We start from the raw sequence: 19,980 nt of genomic DNA on the forward strand, positions 1-19,980 counted from the left end.
CTTGAGCTATATAATACACATAATAATTTATATACCCTTGCAGCGTTTAGAGAAAGACAGCGACAGGGAATGCATTAATTAATCTTTCGATACGAAAACTTTAAACCGAAATCGGACAACAGTTCTTTTAAGGACATATATTAATCTCATTTGGAAAGCTTTTCAGTTCAATTAGAGACAATCAACTCAATCCTTTTGAAAAAAGTGATATGTTTGCTTACATCGTAATCGTTAAATCGTCCTTGATCGATTACGTTTAAGAATTTATCTTTTTACCGATTAAACTAACAAAATACGCAAGCTGATCTTTTTAGTTCCTTATTTTTTGTTTAGTTTACTTTATGAAATAGGCACATTTCGGGATATATCGCTTAAAAATGAATCAAGTTCGGAAATAATTTTCAAACGGCTTAAGCTTAAGCTTTACTCCAAACTTCCGTGTCAAATCTAGTGGTCAGAGCACTGACACCTATGATAAAGGGCAGCAATCCGCTCCTGTTATGTATATATTTTCAATACACTTGAAATTTTAATGGTTTTTTAATTAAAAGATGCTTAAGATGGAGATTTATGTATGAGTAAATATACGCTGCGAACTGCAAGAGCATAGAAAGTTCGGTGTACCGAAATAAAACTTTTGATAGGTTTATATATAATTTATATATATATAATTTTTTGTGTTATCATGTTAAATTTAATTTAATTAACCTTATCCCTTATAAACCCAATTAACCCGCCTCTAGTTGACCCGCCTACAATTAGCCGCCGTTGCTCTTTGTTTTTTTTTTTTGTTTTGTTTTGTTTTTTTTTTTTGTTTAAGTTTGTTTTAGTTTTGTAACTTGCGCAAAAAATTTACTAAATATTTCAAATACAATTACATTACAAGTTTACAATAATAATATATTTAATTTATGTATATTTATATATATATATATACGATTCATTTATATATATATAATACGAATTTACTTTTCGTCATTTCGCCCATTTTTGCCTTTTGGTTTGCTGTGGTTTCTTTTTTTAAATTTTTTAGTTTTTTGGTTTCTCAAAAAATGATTGCTTCAAATTCTTTGTCCTCAGCGAAAATATTTGTCACTAAAATCACCAAATAGTTTTTCCATTTGTTTCGCTTGATATATTTTGTTTTCTGTTTTTTTTTTAGGTTTTTTTATTTGTTGCAAATTACTTTTACTTTTTTTTGCCTTTTCATTTGTTGTTACTTGATCCTTCTAGCTCTCTCGCTCGATCGTATAGGCAGAGTGATGTTTAGTTTATTTAATTTATTTAATATGGTTATTTTTGTAGTTGTTGTTGTTGTTGTTGTTCATCATCTTGTCGAGAGATTCAGATTTTAAATTATTTAATCTCCATTAACAATTTGAGTTTCCTGTAATCATGTTTTATTTCATAAGTTTTGGTTTTTCACTATCAGCAACAAAAGAAATTGGAATAGTTGAAGAAAATCTAAATACACTTAGATATATAAGATATATAAAGAAATTTCTCATCAATTCCATTTCATAGTGTGTGTCTGTGTGTGAGGGGGCGAGGGGGTAGACAAAGAACAAATACAAAAAAAAAAAAAACAATTAATTGTTTACTTTTTACTTGTTTCTCCTGCGGGGATATGTTTGTCTTATATTTTGATATATAATATATATATATATATATATATATATATATATATGTTAGATTCTTTGCTATAATGTGGTTTAGTTGTTGTTGTAACTGTATAAATAACTGAGTGTGTGTGTGTGTGTGTGTGTGTGTATGTGTGTGATTAATATAATTACAATATATGTGGGTGTGATTGTGTGTGTGTTTTTGTGATTGGATATGTATTATTTAATTTGTATACTCAAAAAATTTGACACATTTTGGCCTTTGCTTCAGCATTATCTTCTTTTTTTTGCTTTTTCTTCTCTTCTTTATCAGCATTCTCTGTTTACATCTATTATTTCTGTGTTCTGCATTCTTTTTTTCTCTTCTTGTTTGTCTTTGCATTTGTTTTACCTTCCTTTTTTTTCATTTGACACGTTTTTACTTTTATTATTTGCATATTTCATTTCGTTCTTGCTCCTTGTTGATTTTTAGTTTTTTTCATTTGTTAATTTATTTGTATTAAACGTTTTATTTTGTGTTTTTTTTTGTTTTTTTGGTTTTAACTGCCCAAGCCTACTATTATTTATAACAAAATTTGAATAAAAATTTACAAATTATTTTTTTGTTTTTTTAATTTTAACATTTTGAAAATCAATTTATTCTTTTCTTTCTCTCTTGGTTGTTCTCTTGTTTCTCTGTGTGTGTGTGTGTGTGTGTGTATGTGTATTCATTGTTGTTTTTTTTTTTAATTTTTATATTTTTTTTATGTTTTGCGTATAAATTTAACAGCTAATAAATTAAAATTATTACATTAAAATTTAAATCCATTATTTATTTATCTTTTTTCATCCTTCTTCTCTCTTTCTTTCCCTCTCTCTTTCTTTCTTTCTTTCTTTGCATTAGAAAAGTCTTTTTTAATCGCCGCAAAAAGTGCTTAAAAATTATTATTGTAATTTGAAATAAAAACTATAACAAATTCAGTTAATTTGTTTTTTTTTTCATTTCATTTCATTTTTTCTCTTCTTTGTTTTAGTTAATAAAAATTTGGCTCAATATTTCAATTTTGTGTGTGTGGTGTGTTGTATGTGTGTGAGTTTCATTTATGTAATTTGTCTATGTTTTTGTTTTTTTTTTTTAACTTAAAAAAAATTCAAGAATTAATTGTCTTTAACTAGTTGTATCAATTTTGTTTACAATTTGTTTTTATTCAATTTGGAAAATAAAGATTTAAAACAAAAATAAAAATAAAAATTCCATAGTCATAGCTAGATTTTAATTTAAATGATTGATTTCTAAAGTTGTGTGTGTGTGTGTGTTGGTGTGTGTGTGTGTGAATCAGAATTTTGCACATCAGTCTAAACATATTCAAAAATCACAAATACAATTTCGATAACAATTACAATAATAATATTATAATAATAATAATAATAATAATTAATAATCATAATTAAGACGACAAAAAAAGAGAATTAATTAATTTAAGAAAAAAAAAAGAATTATTATTATCTGAAATATATATATGTATATATCTGTATATAACGCCATTATCTTTCTACACACACATATATATATATATATTTATATATATATGTATATATATATGTATAAATGTTGTTAAAGCAAACAAAAGCAAAGAGTTTTAATTGGTTGCCCCTCTTCTCCTTGCTTGGCCAGGTTTGTTGTTTTTTTTTATTCCTATGTTTTATAATTTGTGTTATTTTTTTTTAATATTGTTTCGTCCTTTGCTGCTGAGCTAAAACATTGATGGATTTTATCTGCCTTTTTCTTTCTATGTGTTTAATTTGTTTTTTTGGTTATGATGTAAAACTTGCTGTTAATTGTTCTTAAAAATTAACTGCAATTGGAAATTTTTTTCGTGTTTTTCATTTTCTTTCTTTTACAGCTCATTTGCTTTTGCTTTCTTGTTTGTTGTTTTCATTTCGTCACATTATCAATCTCATCATTTCATCATGTATTATGTATGCATGTATGTATGTATTGTGTGTGGATATTATTTGTCTTCAATTTAAATTTTTTTTTTTGTTTTTTTTTCGTTTTTGCTTTTGACTAAACTTACAATTAATTGCTGTTCTGATCTTACTCTCTGAGAGGTCGTCGCCTGCGTTTAAGAAACGATCCTCGAAAAAACTGTTTAAAACATAAAAAGTTTTTTCTTAAATTGGTTTTCTTCTTTTGCTGCTTTTTTGTTTGTTTGTTTCTTGTTATATTTTCTTTTTCAATATGTTTTTGTTTTTATTGTTTGCTGTGGTTTTCTCTACATTTTTTTATTTTTTGTTTTTCTATTCATTCTTCTTCTTTGCGGTAAACTTAATGACACAAAAAAAAAAATTATAAGAGTATGACATATATATTATATATATCAAAATTAATAAGAATCAATGAATAAATATATAACGCGTATGTATGTGTGTGTGTGTGTCTGTGTGGCTGTTTGTGTGTGTGTGTGTGTCGATTGGTGAGTTACTGAATATTATGAATGAAATTGTTGTTTATATTTTTGCCTTTGCTCTTTTCTTACATATTTGCTTTGCCTTTTTCATTTTACTTTTGTATTCTCTGTTTTGTTGTTGCTTTTGCCTTTTTTGTTGTTTGAGTTTATGATGTATTTTCCTTTTTTTGTTTAATGTATATAATTTGTTGTATTTGCTTATAAATTAACATTTTTTCTTTTTAATTATGATTTTTGTTTTTGTTTTGCTCTTTTTTTTTTTTGCTTAGACATTTTCTCGCGCTGTCCAGTTATAGGTTGCCTGTGTGTGTGTGTGTGTGTGAATGTGTTGTATGTGTGAGTGTGTAGATGTAGATACAGCCCAGTCCCAGTTCCAGTGCCAGTCCCAGTACGAGAGTCTTTCCTCTTTGTCCCATGTTTTTTTTTTATTATTTTTTTTTTTATCCTCTTTTTTTTTGTTATCCTTAATCATCGTTATTCTTCTTTCGCCTTATCATCCTCGTCCTCCCACAGTTCTTGCGGTGCATTCGAATTTGAAGTTGTTGTTAGTTGAGTTTTATTGTGTATTGTTGTGGCCCCGCCGCCCATTTTAGTGTATGGGCGTTTTAACAATTGCACTTGGGGCAATATAATGGTAGCCAGGTATGGGCAATCCAGCGGTCTCCATTGATATTCTGTACAAAGAGAAAACCAAATGTTAATTAGTTAATCTGTTGTTTGTTGTTTCCTTTTATTTTCTAAGTAAAACAAAAAAAATCCTTTTGAGAAACTCACTCCATCACCATCCAATGATGACGAACCCATAAAAGGGTCATAATTTTTCTCCCCTTATTTCTTAAATATAAAATAATACAAACGGAATATGGTTATATCTTTAACTACTTTTCCCACCTAAAAGTTTAAAGAGAATAAAGTTTATGAATGATTTTCTTTTTCTACATATTCGATTCCATTTTGTGTATTTACTGATTACTGAATCGATTAAAACAAAATATCAATTTTATTTCCATTTCTATGACTAAGGTAAATCCGAAAATATGGTGTAAGACAAATTTGCCCCTTGAAGCATGCAATGCAAAATTCTGAAAATTGGTTTATAAGTTAAAAACAAAACAAAAATCGTTTAACTAACTATAGCATAGCTTAGGGAGCCATTCCATATCCCTTAGGCTTTTCCGCACATGTATGTAAATGGATTTTGTAAGATAAAGTTATTTAGTTTATAACAAAACGCGAATGGGATTTTGTTGTTTTAATTTTATTATTCCAATCATTGTTTCATTATAAATTATGTTTTGCTTGCTTGGTTGTTGTTTTTTTCTGTGTTGTTGTTGCTGCCACTACTATTATGCTTTTTGTTGTTCATTTATATATATGTATATATATATTCGTATTCGTAGTTAGAATCGAGGCTACAGGTAAAGCTTTTCCTATATAAGTATGTATATTATTGTATGCAAGTATGTGTGTGTGTGTGTTTGTTTGTGTTCACTATAATGTGTGTGTGTGTCCCTAGGTATGTATGTATATATAAGAATTAATTATTAAATTGATCTTGTTTTTGCTTCTTTTCTCTTTCTTTCACGTTTCAATTCACTTCATCATCTGAAGAGATCAACTACATTTTGTATAATTGTGGCATATATAATATATAAGTAATTAGATTTCGCATAATTATATATACTTTTTTGTTTTTATATAGAGTTTTGGTTATAAAATCGTAAGCCCGCTTAAAACTTAATGTGTGTTTTTTTATATGGGATAGAGAATTAGCATAAAAGAGTGTATGAGTGTGTGTGTGTGTGTGTGTGTGTGTGTGTGTGTGTGTGTGTGTGTGTGTGTGTGTGTGTGTGTGTGTGTGTGTGTGTGTGTGTGTGTGTGTGTGTGTGGAGAGGGAAAAAGGATTAATAGGGAAGAGAAAGAAATTTTGTGAATTTCCAAATACTTTTCAAAACATTATATATATATAAATACAGTGAAACCTCGATATAACGAACTTCGTTATAACGAAAAACCCAATATAACGAATTTTTTGTTAAGTCCCTTGAAAGGACTAAGGTTTTACATTTCAGTACCTATAGCGAATCAATAGATATAACGAATAATTTTGCGATCCCCCTCAGATTCGTTATATCGAGGTTTCACTGTATATGTATATATAATGTTAATTTTGACCAATTCAAAAATTGAATTTGGTTTACAATTTTATACAAAAAAATAATAATCATAATAATAATAATAATAATAATAATGATAATAATAATAATAATAGAGTTGTGTAACAAAATTTACAATCGTATATATATTTAAAATTTTCCGATACAAATAATAGATAATTTATATATGTATATATTGTTATTATTAATATAATATATGTATATTTGTATGTAAATGTATGTTTGTGTATGTAGTATATAATAGAAATGTGTGTGTGTGTGTGTATGTAAATGTAGGATGAATATCGACTTAGACGACAATCAAAGAATTAGAGACTTCAAGTCTAATACATTAATAACTTTTGCTTTCATATTTTTCACTTTTTTTTCGTGTTGTTTCTTTTGTTTCTGGCTGCTTCTTCTATAACCTTCTGCCTTCGATTGGCTTCAGTTTATGATTATTCAAATACATGTAGTATATAATATACATATATATGGTAAGTAATTTTTACGCTCATTGCGTCGATTGCGTCAATTAGAGCGAATTGGTCCATAAATGGTCATTGTACACACTGGGATTGATTTTGATTTTTTTTTTTTTTGTTTTTTTTTTTCATTACATTTCATTTGGATTACAGATATATTTATCTTGTGGGAAAGGGACAAGAAGAGTGTACAATGCATGGGGATTTATTTTAGTGTTATTATTATTATTTTTTTTTTCATTTAGTAAAGCTTCTTACAGAAACTTTTCTTGACAAATGGCTTTTTCTTTATTTTTCGCAAAACTAACAACTAAATTCTATTATTACATTTAGGAGTGTATAGGAGAGTTGAAGAGGAGTATGAGGAGGAGTGGGAGATGAGGAGGGTAGAAAATACATTTTTATGTTGAATGTGCATAAATATTGAACTGGAGAGAGGATCGAATCGATCGATTGATTAATGGATATATATATATATATATATATATATACTCTATGATACAATAAGTAGTGAATATATGAGAAGGAAAGATTAGATTGTAAATGAGTAAATACTAGGGGAGGAAAGGAAGGGGTTATATAGGATGTGTATATATTCTATAAACTTGTTAATTCTTCATTCTCATTAATATTCGACTTACTATCTCTCTCTCTCTTTTTCTAGATTACTAGACTATGTATGTATGTATCTATATATATGTATATATATTACTTCAAAAAACTGTTCTAAACTGGATGCGCATTGAAAAATTTGGCAAATTCTATAATTATTGTAGATAAAAGTTTATCAATGTATTTTTTTTTTTTGTTTTTTGGTTTTTCCATGAAAGGTAAGAGAGGGGGTATATATGGGTATGGGGTAGGGGGGGTTGGGTCTTATCTCTTCTTACTGCTGCCAGTTTTAGTTGGTCACTTGGTCAAAAAGTTTATTTGCTGCTATTTTCGTTTTTCCTCTTTTCTCTTCCTCTCTATATATATTTATATATATATATGTATCTATATATACATATTCGATACACACAATAATATTGTTCAAGTGCTTGATTATACATATATATATATATTATCTATATAGAGCTGCCCTACAAAATTTTTGGCTAATCCAATTCATAAAAAAAAAAAAAAAAATATTAACAACCGAATATATATTTGTTTTTGTTTTTATTAAATATTGCTTAAATCTATATATATATATATAGAGAGAGAAAACTACTACAACTTTCGATCGATACTGATGTATGTACTGCACTATGCGCTATATATTATAAATATATATATAATATATATATCGTATGTATAATCGTATATGTGTAAAAAACTGTCTTGAAAATGTTTCGAATACAAATTTTTGGATTACCATGTAAGAATACCCGAATTATTTATACAATTTTTTGCACTCATCTTTCTTTTTTGTTTTGTTTTCTTTTTCATCTGTTTTTCCTTACATTCATTCAATCTCGATTTTCTTTTCATTTATTTTGGGTGCCTTTTTTTTCTAAATCTATATCTATTTCTTCAAGAATCTAAACTCTAAAGCTGTCGCAACACTAATTCTTATTCTCATCATCGCTTCCTTATGATCTGAGCTGAGAGATTAGAAACTATCTTTCTCTTTCGCTCTCACTCACTGTCTCGCTCGCTCGCTTCCTCGCTCTCGCTCTCCTAAGCAAAGAAAATCTTGTTTTTGTTTTTGCGTTATTCTCATCTTCCTACTTTTGCTCTGTTCGTCTTGTCTTATTCATCATAGTATACTTTTAGGCTTCTACTCGCCTAAGTGCTGCCTGTAAGGGGCTTTTCAGATGTGTGGGCCTAATCCTAGTAGGGATTAAATTTATTACGCGGCTTCTCCGATTCACCAAGAGTCTCGGTCTGATGCTGACGGAAACGTGAAGTGGCATAATGGCCCTTGGCACGATTCACACCGGTTGTCTGTACCGGCGGTCCGCCGGGTGTATTGCCACCATTATTGTTACCCAACGTGGTCAGACTGAGCAAGTCCAGAGCACTTAAATTGGATAGGGCACTCAGTGCACCCGGTTTGGTTAGCAACTGGAGGGCCGATGCCAATGGGCTGGCTGCCAATGCCGCAGCTGTCGCTGGATTGATCGCAGAGGCGGCTGCTGCTGCTGCGGCTGATGCGGAGGTGGCAGATGACGCGGACGTGGTGCCATTTGTGGTGGCGTTGGTGGCATTGCCTGCAGCTGTTACTGTGCCACCTGTGCCATTACCAGATCCTGCGGTGCTGTTGTTGTTGTTGCTGTTGGTGGTACTGCTGCCATTAGTATAGCTGCCATTGCTGCTGGCGGTGCTGCTGTTGCTGCTGCTATTACTCCCATTACCACCCCCGCCGCCGCCACTTAGAGTCACTGTGAGGCAGTTGCCCGAGGCGCCACTGGCTGTGGTGCCATTTGTTCCGGTTCCGGCTCCAGCTCCGGTTCCATCAATGGGCGTTGCCCCGCCATTCTGTTGCTGTTGGGCTGCCTGAGCCGCCTGCTCTTGAAGATTGGCCTTCTGCAGCTCAACACTGTGAAAGAGGAGGTGGGGTATTTGGGATTGTTGTTGTTGTTGTTGATGTTTTTTTTCGTTTTTTTTTTTCGTTGGGATAGGTAGGTAGATAGAAAGAGAGAGAAAGAAAGAAAGAAAAAAGAGGAACAAATTTTTGGGATATTGTTGTGAGGTAATGGTAAGTTTTTCAAAAATACTTTATTTTTTTTTTTTGGTTTTTTGATTTTGCGGAATTGAGTTGATATTATTACTTTTTTTTTTTGGTGTTATTTAAAAAGGTTAAGGAGGTTTTTGTGTGGAGGAAACGGAACGGTGGTACGGAGTTTACGGAGAGTTTTCAGTTTTTTTTTTGGTTTGGTTTGGTTTTGGTGGGGCGTTCAATTTTTTTTTTTTTTTTTTTTTTTTTTTTTTTTTTTTTTGGGTGATAGGATAAGAAAGCTTTTGGTGGGCGGTTGTTGTGTTTTTTTTTTCTCTGGGATGAAGAGATGGACCGAAAAGAATGGGTGGGATAATTTGTTGTAGAGTCTTGTTGGGTTGGTTGGATTTTAGGTTTTGGTTTGGAGTTGAACTGCAGATTTCAAAATTGAGATAGAGAGACAGAGAGAGACAATGAGCAACTGGCTTGGCTTGGCTGGCTGTCTCTAGGTTGGTTATATTTTCAATTGATTTGTTTTGTTTGTTTGTTCTTTTAGAAGATGATACCAATTAGATATATTTAATCCATAGTTGTTGTTGTTGTTGTGTGCGTTCGTTGTGGCGCTTCTGTTGTTGTTGTTGTTTTTGTTGTAAGTACATAGTAGTGGTAGTTAAAAGTAGAAGGTAAAATAAGTACTAATTGTAGTTGTAGTTGTTGTAGAACTAATTGGGAATGGAGTAACAGTTAGAGGAGGAATGCGTTGCCTGCTTCTTGCTCGATATATATTTCGATCCTTTGATCCTTTTTGGCGGCTGCTGATCTTAGATGCTAATTATATATTTTATATACATAAATAAGAGATTCAGAGAGAGAGAGAGAGTTAAGCGCTATGTGAAAAGAAAAGTTTTGTGTGTGTGTGTGTGGTTTTTTTTTTGGGTAGGGAGTTGTGGAAAAAAAAAACTATGGATAATTTATTGTTTATTTTCGGCGAATTGTAGTTGTTTTTTGCTAATAAGGTTGGGCTTACGACTTATAGACTAGAATTCATTTGTTGCTGTTTTGTTTGTTGTTGTTGAGATCTTAACCTAACCCCAAAACCGTTGTTACATGATTTTTCCATATTTTTTTTTTATTATTTTTTGAACGCGCCGCCGCCGCCACAGACTACTGAGAGGAGACCGCGCGCGACCACCTCCCTCCCCTCCTTAGACCTTCTTATTTCTTTTTTTTTTTTTTTTTGTAGTTGTCATTTCAATTCGACAAAATGTTATAATATGTATATCTTTTTGTTTACGAATTAATCATGAAGATACATACATATATAGAGCGATAGAAAGACAGAGACAATAGACAGAGGTGAAAGAGACAACAGTCTCAACACTCAGCACTTACCTCATATTGATTAAGTATTGAGCCAATGCCACCGAATCCGGATTACCACTGATGGTTATGGTACGATCAGTATTGCCACCCTCACGCTCCTCACAATTGGAGATCCTTATCATGGCCCCAGAGATTTGGCGTATTTCTGCAATCTTGGTGCCACCCTTGCCAATGATGCAGCCAATTAAATCATTCGATACGGTCATCTCGTGCTGCTGTTGCTGGGCACGATTCGCGTTTGCTGTACGCAATTGAGATCCGGCCAGGGCAGCCAATGCTGCTGGATTAGAGCCTATATATGGAGAGGTGGGATAAAGGATCAGAATATAACAGAAAGAGGGAGACGGCCTGGCACTCAATTGGGTGTGGGTGAAAGGGACGGGAGGATGGATAACTTACCTGTGTGATTGATGCCACCAGTGCTGGCGGGATTCATTCCAGCTAGACCCAAAGCAGCCAAACTGGCCAAAGGATTCTTGGCAACCTATGTGCGCCCATGTGAAAGTGTATTCGTTCGTTTGTGTGTGTGTGTGTTCGTGTGTGTGGAATAGGTGTGTTTTTATGAAAGGGAAGGGAAAAAGAAAATGGAATTAGTCAACTTAATCATGTTATATTTATATATATGTATGTATATATACTATTTAAATGTATTTTAATGTATTCATATATGTAGAGAGAAAGTGAGAGAGAGAGAGATTGATAGTTTGATAAAGATAGAGAGAAAGGTGGTATGGACATATCTATATACATACATATATATATATATATATATATGGTATCCTGTTATAAATAGGTACTCTGATTAGTCAAAAATATATATATATGTATATATAGATATATATATCGTTACAGGTATAGTGTAGGCATATATAATAATATTATTCAGTATATTGTTGGTTGGTTGATAATAGTTAGTTCTGGAACTGCTTCTGGTTCTGGTTAGAGGAGAATAACAAAACACAACGAAAACAGACAAAAACCCAAAAAACGAATGAGAAGATGTACAGAAAAAAACAACAAACAAATAAGTGGAAAAAACAGCGAATGAAATGCAAATCAAGATGAAATCCAAAATATAACATAACAAAGCAGAAGGATAGGATAAATAAATATGTACGAGATGATATATATAATATATATATCATTCCTTTACATACAAGAAGTATATATACAGCTTTTGTGTATGCGAGTGTGTACTGCGTGTATGTGTGTGTGTGTGTGTGTGTGTGTGTGCGTGTGTGACAGATGTTAACTGATTGTTGTTTCGCTAGGTTGACAACATTTATAAAAGTAGCGAAACCAAGAAAAGATAGAAGGGAATAAGAGAGAAAGAGAGACGGACAGACAGACATAATACAAGGATAAAGGACCAAAACTTATAGGAGAGACCCTCCCACATTTTATTACGAAAAGGTAGACAGACACAGACATCGGGATAGACAGATAAAGACAGGGACAGAAAAAGAGAGGGAAAGAGAGATATATGTACACATATAGATCATTCATTTGCTCGCATTCGAATGTTGTTACTATACAAACACTTTGATCTTTTAAACAAAAAACACTATTGCATACCTCAAGGAACGAATTTGATTTAAGAGCAAGAAACTTGCTTAATTCTTGATCTCTAAATTCTATTGTGTTTTTTTTCTCAAGAACTTTTTTTTGCCACCTAAGTCATTATTTTTTAGGGGATTACGATCTATCACTCAGCTAGCTGAAATTAGTATTAAGGAAATAGTCCCTCAAGTTTTCCCTCGTCTATTTGGCTTTGGTAATCGTTTTTGCACCTCTTTTGTTTATTTTTCAATATTCTGGTCAACAGATTCCTGTTTAACTATATACTTCTATATAGACTTGATTTTTTATTCAAAAAGAACAAAGTTTTCAATTGAATTTGGCCTTCTCTTTTAGAGATGCCCCATCCACCGCCTGCCCTCTGCTGCACTTTCCTCCTCAACTATCCCTTCTCCTTCTCTTTATTCATTATAGTTCTCAAAGTTATTTTTTTCACCAATGACACCTACAGCAAATCACACAAACAGACACACACATTGAGATACGCACACATATAAACAGTTGCTCTGTTTGTATCCTTGCCTATGACTATACATACATATATAGTTTTCAAAGTTTATATATAATATATGCCATGTATATATATGTACATAGGACAAGCAGCAAACAGAGTAAATGAAAAAGAAAAGGACGTACTAGAGGACGCAATGCACACACACACACACACACACACACACACACACTCATACATACATACATACATACATATAGACGCGTTTTATAAATTAATCAAATCAAAGGCAACACTTGCAAAATAAGTTTTGAATAAATACATAAAATTGCAAAAAAGCGTGTGTGATATGTGTGTGTGTGTGTGCGTGTGCCTGGGTAGGGTAAGGGGCGGTAATAGGGGAGAGACACTCACAACAAATGCAATGGGGTAAAATCTGTTATAAATCATATACATATATATATGTATATATATATATATACAATGAGGAGCAGCAGGCCAAGAGAATGCTGCGGCTAAGGAGAAGGTGGCCGGCCATGGGTATGAATTTGTGTGTAGTTGTATATCTGTGTATGTGTCTGTGTATGAAACTGAAATATTTATCAAATGCGAAAATATGCGAATTTTAAATCAAACCAAATAAAACGAAACAAAACACGAATGAAACATGCGATTTGGTAATATTTTATAAGTTGAAAACAAAACAAAAAAAATCAAGCAAAACCAAACCAAACCAAATAAAAAGACACTGCACCACAATGAAGAGAATGTAGGGGAAAAAGGGCAAAAAGGGCAAAAAGATATAGGAGCAGCAGGTATGGATTAATATTATAAAAATTGTCATAAAACAAAACAACAAGGCAAGGCAGGGCATTGGCAGGGGCAGGAAAGGGCGGCATAGTAAAAACTTGAAACAATTTGCAAAAACTACAAACAAATTACAAAAACTTTAACTAGCCAACACAGAGAGGGAAGAAAAAAACAAGTAACACTGGGAAGATGGGGGACAGAGCTATAAAGAGGGAGATAAAGAATAAAAGAAAGAGATAGACGGCGACGACAGAGGGCAATAGTAACGATAATAAGAAAAGAAAAAAATGCATTTGATGGCTTTTGGAGGTCCCCAAGTTGCCTGATTTTTAGTATTCCCCCCACACAACACAACACAAACACACACATACACAGAGTCAGAGTGAGGCGAGAGAGAGAGAGAGAGAGAGTGAGGGGGAGGAAAGTAGGTTTAACTAAAAAATCAACAACTTTGTATGGTCTTTAGGGGGTAGACAATGTGAGCGGGGGGAAATTGTGGTTACAAGGACTGTTAATGTTATTGAAATGTGGCCAACAGTTGCGACCAATATACAAACACACACACACACATACACCAATGGGGGATCGTAAAAGAAATGCCAAAGGTAGTAAAAAGGTGGCAACTCTGGTGGGCGTTGGGTGGGTATAAAACATGTGTGTGTATGTGTGTGTGTGTATGGGCGGACAGGTAAGAGGAAAGTTTCATAGCACTAAAAAAGAAGAGAATATATAACTAGAAATGTGAACACTACTGTGAAATAACATGGATAAACGATATACACACACACGCACACTCACACTCACACATACACACGTTCAAAGGGACAGACAACAAACAACAGCAGCAGCAGGAGAACACACACAAAGGATGAAGAAAAGTGTAAGAACTATAACAAAACTAAAGGTGAAAGAGAGATGGAGAGAGAGAGAGAGCAGGGAAATTTAACCAACTACGGGGAGCGAAACAATTACAACTAGAGCTAACAATACGTTGGGCGGGAAAAGGGGCGTAAGGGACGGTGGAGAGGGTGGCTGGGAATGAAAGGGGGGGGTGTAGGGTAAAGGAAGCAAACATGCCAAATAACCATGCTTCTACAAAACATTTCAAAATTCTTTTACTTTCGGGAAACGGTTTCGGCTTTCGGTCATGTTGCGGATCATGTGAATCGATTGAGAGCGGGTTGAAAGAGATTCTTTGGTGGAGAGGGTGGTGGTGGGTGGTGATGGGGTAGGGGAATGTGGAGTTTGGAAAATAAAACCCGAGAATTATAGCAAAATCCGACAATTGCTTTTCTTTCTCTCATCGATAATAGGCTTGGGGTTTCTTTTTTTATATATATATTTATTTGTTTTTTGTTTTTTTTTTCATTTTCTCGAACCAAAAACTCACATCGGGCATTTGCTGTAGGTGATGGTGATGTGCTGGCACCGCTCCTTGTAAATGTGCCCCCTTTAATAAAGGATCCGTAAGGCCTGAAATACCAGCATGTAGGCCACCGGTAGCCAAAGCCAGTGGAAATACTGGGCAGGTCTAATATGATTGGTAATTATTTGTTTTTTTTGTTTTTTTTTTTTTGAAGATTTAAACGTATTGCAATTGTGTTTGTATGTTGGTGTGTATGTGTATGTTGGTGAGTGTGTGTGTGTGTGTGTATGTGTGTCAGAATTATGGCCAAAGAAGAAAAAAAGAGAGCAGAAGAACAAAAATTGTTTACCAAACATAAATATCTCTTCCAATTTGTTTTTTTTTTTTTTTTTGGAAAATTGTGTTTAATTTTCTTTTTGTTTTATTATTATTAATATATATTTTTGTTATGCTATGGAAAGATAAAAAAAGCTTATCAAGTCGGAGAGAGGCTTTCGAACATAATGGAGAGAGATAGAAAAAGATGGGGGGAGAAAAAGAGAGAGAGAGAGCGAGAGTGGGATAAAGAGGATTTCTAGGAGAGGTCAAAACGATAATTCACCGATTTTCTGAATATATTATAAATAAACGATATTCGCTGGATAAAACACATAAAGGCAGAGCAAGAGATAAAGAGTGAGAGATAAAGAGAGAGTGGGAAGAGTATGGTGGCGCAAAGTAGTAGAATGAAGTGGAGAGAAGGAGCAAACAACTAAGAAAACAAAATATATATATTAAGACAGACAGAGAGAGAGAGAGGAGAGAGAGAAATGGAGTGAGTACTTTAGCTGGTCGGATTCGTTGAGAGGGTTAAAAATATTGGTATTGGGACAACGTCGGCAGGTGACAGGGCGGGGGGCGTGGTAGAACAAACACCATGGAGAGAAAAAAAAAGAGGGCTACATAATATACTCGTAAATCAGATGATCGTGGCTGGCAGTGGAACAAAGGGGGGAAGTGAGAACGGTGGAGGATCAACTGTTTCCTAAATTTTGAGAAAGAGAAATGAAAAAAAACCAACTTTTTCTTAATAGGCTCAAGAGAGGAAAATAGTGTAACAATTCTGTTGCACTTTGAAATGAGAGACAAAGTTATTAAGTATTTCAATGAAATGAGAGATGGACTAATCGTTAAATCACCCACTAAAATATATTTTAATAGGTAATGCTCATATTAAAAGTGAAGTGTGCCTAAAACTGAACCAAAGCTGATGGAGGCAATTTTTAACGGATTGGCAAAAAATAAAAGGGAATTACAAAAAAGAAGTAGCCAACACCGACAAAAACCAAGGACCAAAACGAATGTGGAGGTATTTTTTTTTTGGTTTGAGACATAAATAAACGGAGAGGGTAGAGAGAGGAAGAGAGCCAGTAAGAGAGATAGTAAAATGGATGGTGATTGTAAAACTATATTTTTGATTTATTTGCGACATTTTTTGCGACATTAATTGAATTTGATGTGACAACGACGACGGCGGCAACAACAACAGCAACAAAACTTTTTGTTAGATTTTTCAGAAAAAAAAAAAAATAAATAAAATGAAAAACGAAAAACTTCTTTGTTGTTGCTGTTGTTATTGTTGCTGATTGGTATTTGTTGGCAATATCTGGACGCGAGAGTGGTTCTTATTGTTGATTGGTTGGTCGAATATTGGTTTGTTTGTTGGGAGCTCGACTAAAATACGAGTACAAGAGTTTTTTTTTTTTGGTTTAAATTAATTTTTTTTTAGTTTTAGGATAGTCATTATTGCTACATATCATATATATGTATGTACGTATGTATTTATATATCGGTAGATTTTTAGAGTGATGTGAGGGCTCGGGCAGGACGATTTTTGAACAGTATGTTGTTGGTGTTGTTGCTGTTATTATTGCTGCAAACATTTGCTTGGTTGTTTTATATTCGTTTTAATCTTTTTTATCTAAAAATGGTTTTTATTTTACTACAGACAGCAACAAAAAACGAAATAAAATAATGAAAAAGATTATGGATATATATATATATATAGTTGTTATATAGAAGGTATATGGCAGGAATACCAAGAAAAAAAATATACGTAGGAATTTGTGATAAATATTTTGTTGTGAATAGGGTTTATCCTTTTTCATCTATATATGTTTTATCGGGTATATAATTCGATTATATAAAAATAATAGACAATTGGTTTAAATTGTTTTCGTTTTTGACTGGCGCACTTGAAGGGATTTTAGTGTAATTTGATTGTGGATTGTGGTTGTTCAAATAAGGTGGAGAAGGAAGAGGAGGACGAGGAAGAGAGAGAGAGAGATTGGCGGAGACGTAGGCGGAGAGAGAGAGAGACACAGATTGAGAGAGAGAGAGAGATAAGGTGAGTGAGACTGGTGTAGTATTTTTAACATACTTCTCCACGCACGCTGCCAGCGAGCCCTTAGAACGAGAGAGGGAGTGAGTGATGGAGAGATAGAGAGACACAAGGTGAGAATGAGCAAGATCAAGATTTTGGAGAGATATGTCAGGAAATTAAATGAGAATGAGACAGAGGGAGAGAGAGAGAGATACTGAAAAATTGTGTTGTGCATGTTTTTCTCATCATCAATCCCATGGCTCCTGCTTCTCATTCATCTCTCTCCAAATTCTCTCCTCCGCTTCCTCCCCTTCTCCTTCTCATCCTTCTTCTCATCCTTCTTCTCCTCCTCCATATTCTTCACATCACATCACTCACTCGCCTCGCCTTCGAAGGAGAACCCAACAAATTCCCGACAAAAGTAATTCTCGCGACACACGACAAGAGAGCTAGAGAGAGAGAGACAGAGAGACAGCTCTTTTAAACCTGAGAGAAGAGAGTGCAAAAAAGAACTAAAAAAAAAAACACAAAAAATATAAATATATTTATATAAATGTTTGTAAGACAGATTTTGTTTGTTTTTTTTTTCATAAACTTTATAAATTAGATATTTTTGTCACTTTCTTGGTGTTTGCTGCAAAATTTGGTTAGAATTAGTTTTTTTTTTTTTTGTCACCAACAATATGGAGTATGAGAGAAAAAGAGGCAAAAAAATTGGGATAAGGACGCAAAGGGGATCTTTAAAGAAGATAACATATGTCTTGAGAAAATTCAAAAATATGTCAGAGAGAAATAGGTCGGAGAGGAGATAAGTATAACCAGCAAAGAGAGAGAGGGAGAAAGTGAGAGACAGAAATTTCAACATTGGTCGTTTGGGTGCAAATTATAACTGGATAGAGAATCTATAATTATATAGATCTATATGGAGAACGAGCAAATCGAAATTGTTAACAAACTTCTTCCGGTTTTAATTTTGGAGGGCAACGAAGTAAAAGAGGAATATAAGAGAAATGGAGAATATAAAACTAGGAAGTTGGCAAAATTATAACATAAAAGATACATATATTTATATATCCATAAGTAAGATAATTTTTAGGGGGGGGTAGGGGAAAGAAGGAAGAAAGAAAAAGAAAGGCAACAAATAAAAGCTGGCAGAAAAGATGATAAATTATAGAGAAAGATATATCTTTTTTTTGGTCAAGGGGGGGACAGGGTCTCTTATTCGGTTACGGTCAGGTTAAAGACAATAAATTTTGAATCATTTAGAGAAAGTGACCAGAGAGAAAAAGAGAGAGAGACATATAGATAGACAGATAAAGACAAAAAAAAAGAAATAAATATAGATAGAGAGAACTAGCTCTAGCTGCAGTAATTCATTTTTATATAAGTAGGTATATACATAAAACACTCTTTTTATTTTAGTTTGTTTTCTTGTTTAAACTATAAATTTGCGAATTGTTAACCAACACTGGTGGATTAGTTAATTTTTTTTTTATATATTTTGGGTGTTTATTTATTGCTAGTGGCATTGAAGCAAAAGGAATGGATTGGATTGATTCGGAAAGGAAATGACCTACCTCTTGTGTGGGCACTGCATAATTGCCTTGAATGGTAAAGGCCTGTCCATTGGCCAAGATAACTGGTCCAGTTACTTGTGGTTTTGGTCGATATGGTATGGTAGCACCGCGTGGCGGAGACTGAAATTAAATGAAATTTCAATTATTTGCCATTTAATGTCTAATGTCGTACTAAATGCTCTTACCTCCAACATGACAAGACATATCTGATAGATACATTGAGTAATCTGCTCGGCACTGCCACTTAGGGTAACCGCACGTTCTGTTGAGTTTGGCAACATTTCACTGGCCACTTGTATGGAACAGCCTGTGGTTTGGCGTATCTCCTTGATCTTTGAGCCACTCTTGCCTAGACCACGCAAAAGAAGAATGATTATATTTGAATCGTCTGCCTCAGTCTGTATGGTTTATTTGAACTTACCAATTAATGATCCACATTGACTGGCTGGCACAATCAAGCGTATAGGTATTTGAGTTTTACCAACTTTGCCTACATCATTGAACTGCGAGCACCACTGAAACGGGTCAGAAGTTAGTAAATGTGAACAAATGGGAGCACAACAACAATAGGGATTAGATTTTATTTGCAAATTTGGCGACGCTTTGTCAATTGGATTTAATAGGGCTATAAAATGGAGGCAAATAAAACGTTGCCCCCCAAAGTAGGCAATAAGCAGACCAAAAACTTGCTTTACTTCGAAACATAAATTTAACGTACACAAGGGTATGCCTGCCTTGAAATAGTATCAATTTGTTTCAGCATACTTTAGGGGGCAAAGTTCCTATAATTTCACTGCCCCATATACGTTTCTATAAATTGGATTTCTTTAATCGAATTGGATTAATTCTCTGATTCTTTCAATAGAATTGTTTCGAATTTGAAAACTTGTCACCCTTATAGCTAATCTTAACGATGCTGATCTCAATGATCATAGTGCGTTTGTATATTTTGTCATTTTGTCATTATAGCGCACACATACCTCTTCAAATTTCTTTGTAATTAGCGTAAATGCCGAAAAGATTGCGCTAGTTGTACCAGACACCGTTACAATGCGTTCCGGGCATGAGCCATCCGAAATATTAATTTTGGCACCAGACT

General features: G+C 33.4%; 1 protein-coding gene across 7 annotated transcripts in view; it reads right to left on the reverse strand.

Moving 5' to 3' along the window:
- Positions 1-4,295: 4,295 nt before the first annotated feature.
- The window catches only part of LOC6645358 (poly(rC)-binding protein 3), a 29,931-nt gene continuing 14,246 nt past the window's right edge, over positions 4,296-19,980 (reverse strand). The window contains exons 3-10 of one of the 7 annotated variants that reach the window (XM_015177779.3): positions 19,862-19,978; positions 19,303-19,396; positions 19,067-19,230; positions 18,882-19,001; positions 14,967-15,107; positions 11,137-11,221; positions 10,747-11,029; positions 4,296-4,746 (exon numbers count right to left, since the gene is read on the reverse strand). In XM_015177779.3, coding sequence (XP_015033265.1) covers positions 4,662-4,746; positions 10,747-11,029; positions 11,137-11,221; positions 14,967-15,107; positions 18,882-19,001; positions 19,067-19,230; positions 19,303-19,396; positions 19,862-19,978 — 1,089 coding nt within the window. In that variant the 3' untranslated portion in view covers positions 4,296-4,661. Of the gene's footprint in view, positions 4,747-7,941; positions 9,238-10,746; positions 11,030-11,136; positions 11,222-14,966; positions 15,108-18,881; positions 19,002-19,066; positions 19,231-19,302; positions 19,397-19,861; positions 19,979-19,980 lie in introns of those variants that run through there. The other 6 variants (XM_023177266.2, XM_023177265.2, XM_015177778.3 and 3 more) reach the window with 6 other exon arrangements.

The sequence above is a fragment of the Drosophila willistoni genome (assembly GCF_018902025.1).
Source record: "Drosophila willistoni isolate 14030-0811.24 chromosome XR unlocalized genomic scaffold, UCI_dwil_1.1 Seg143, whole genome shotgun sequence".
NCBI classification, from domain to species: Eukaryota; Metazoa; Arthropoda; class Insecta; order Diptera; family Drosophilidae; genus Drosophila; species Drosophila willistoni.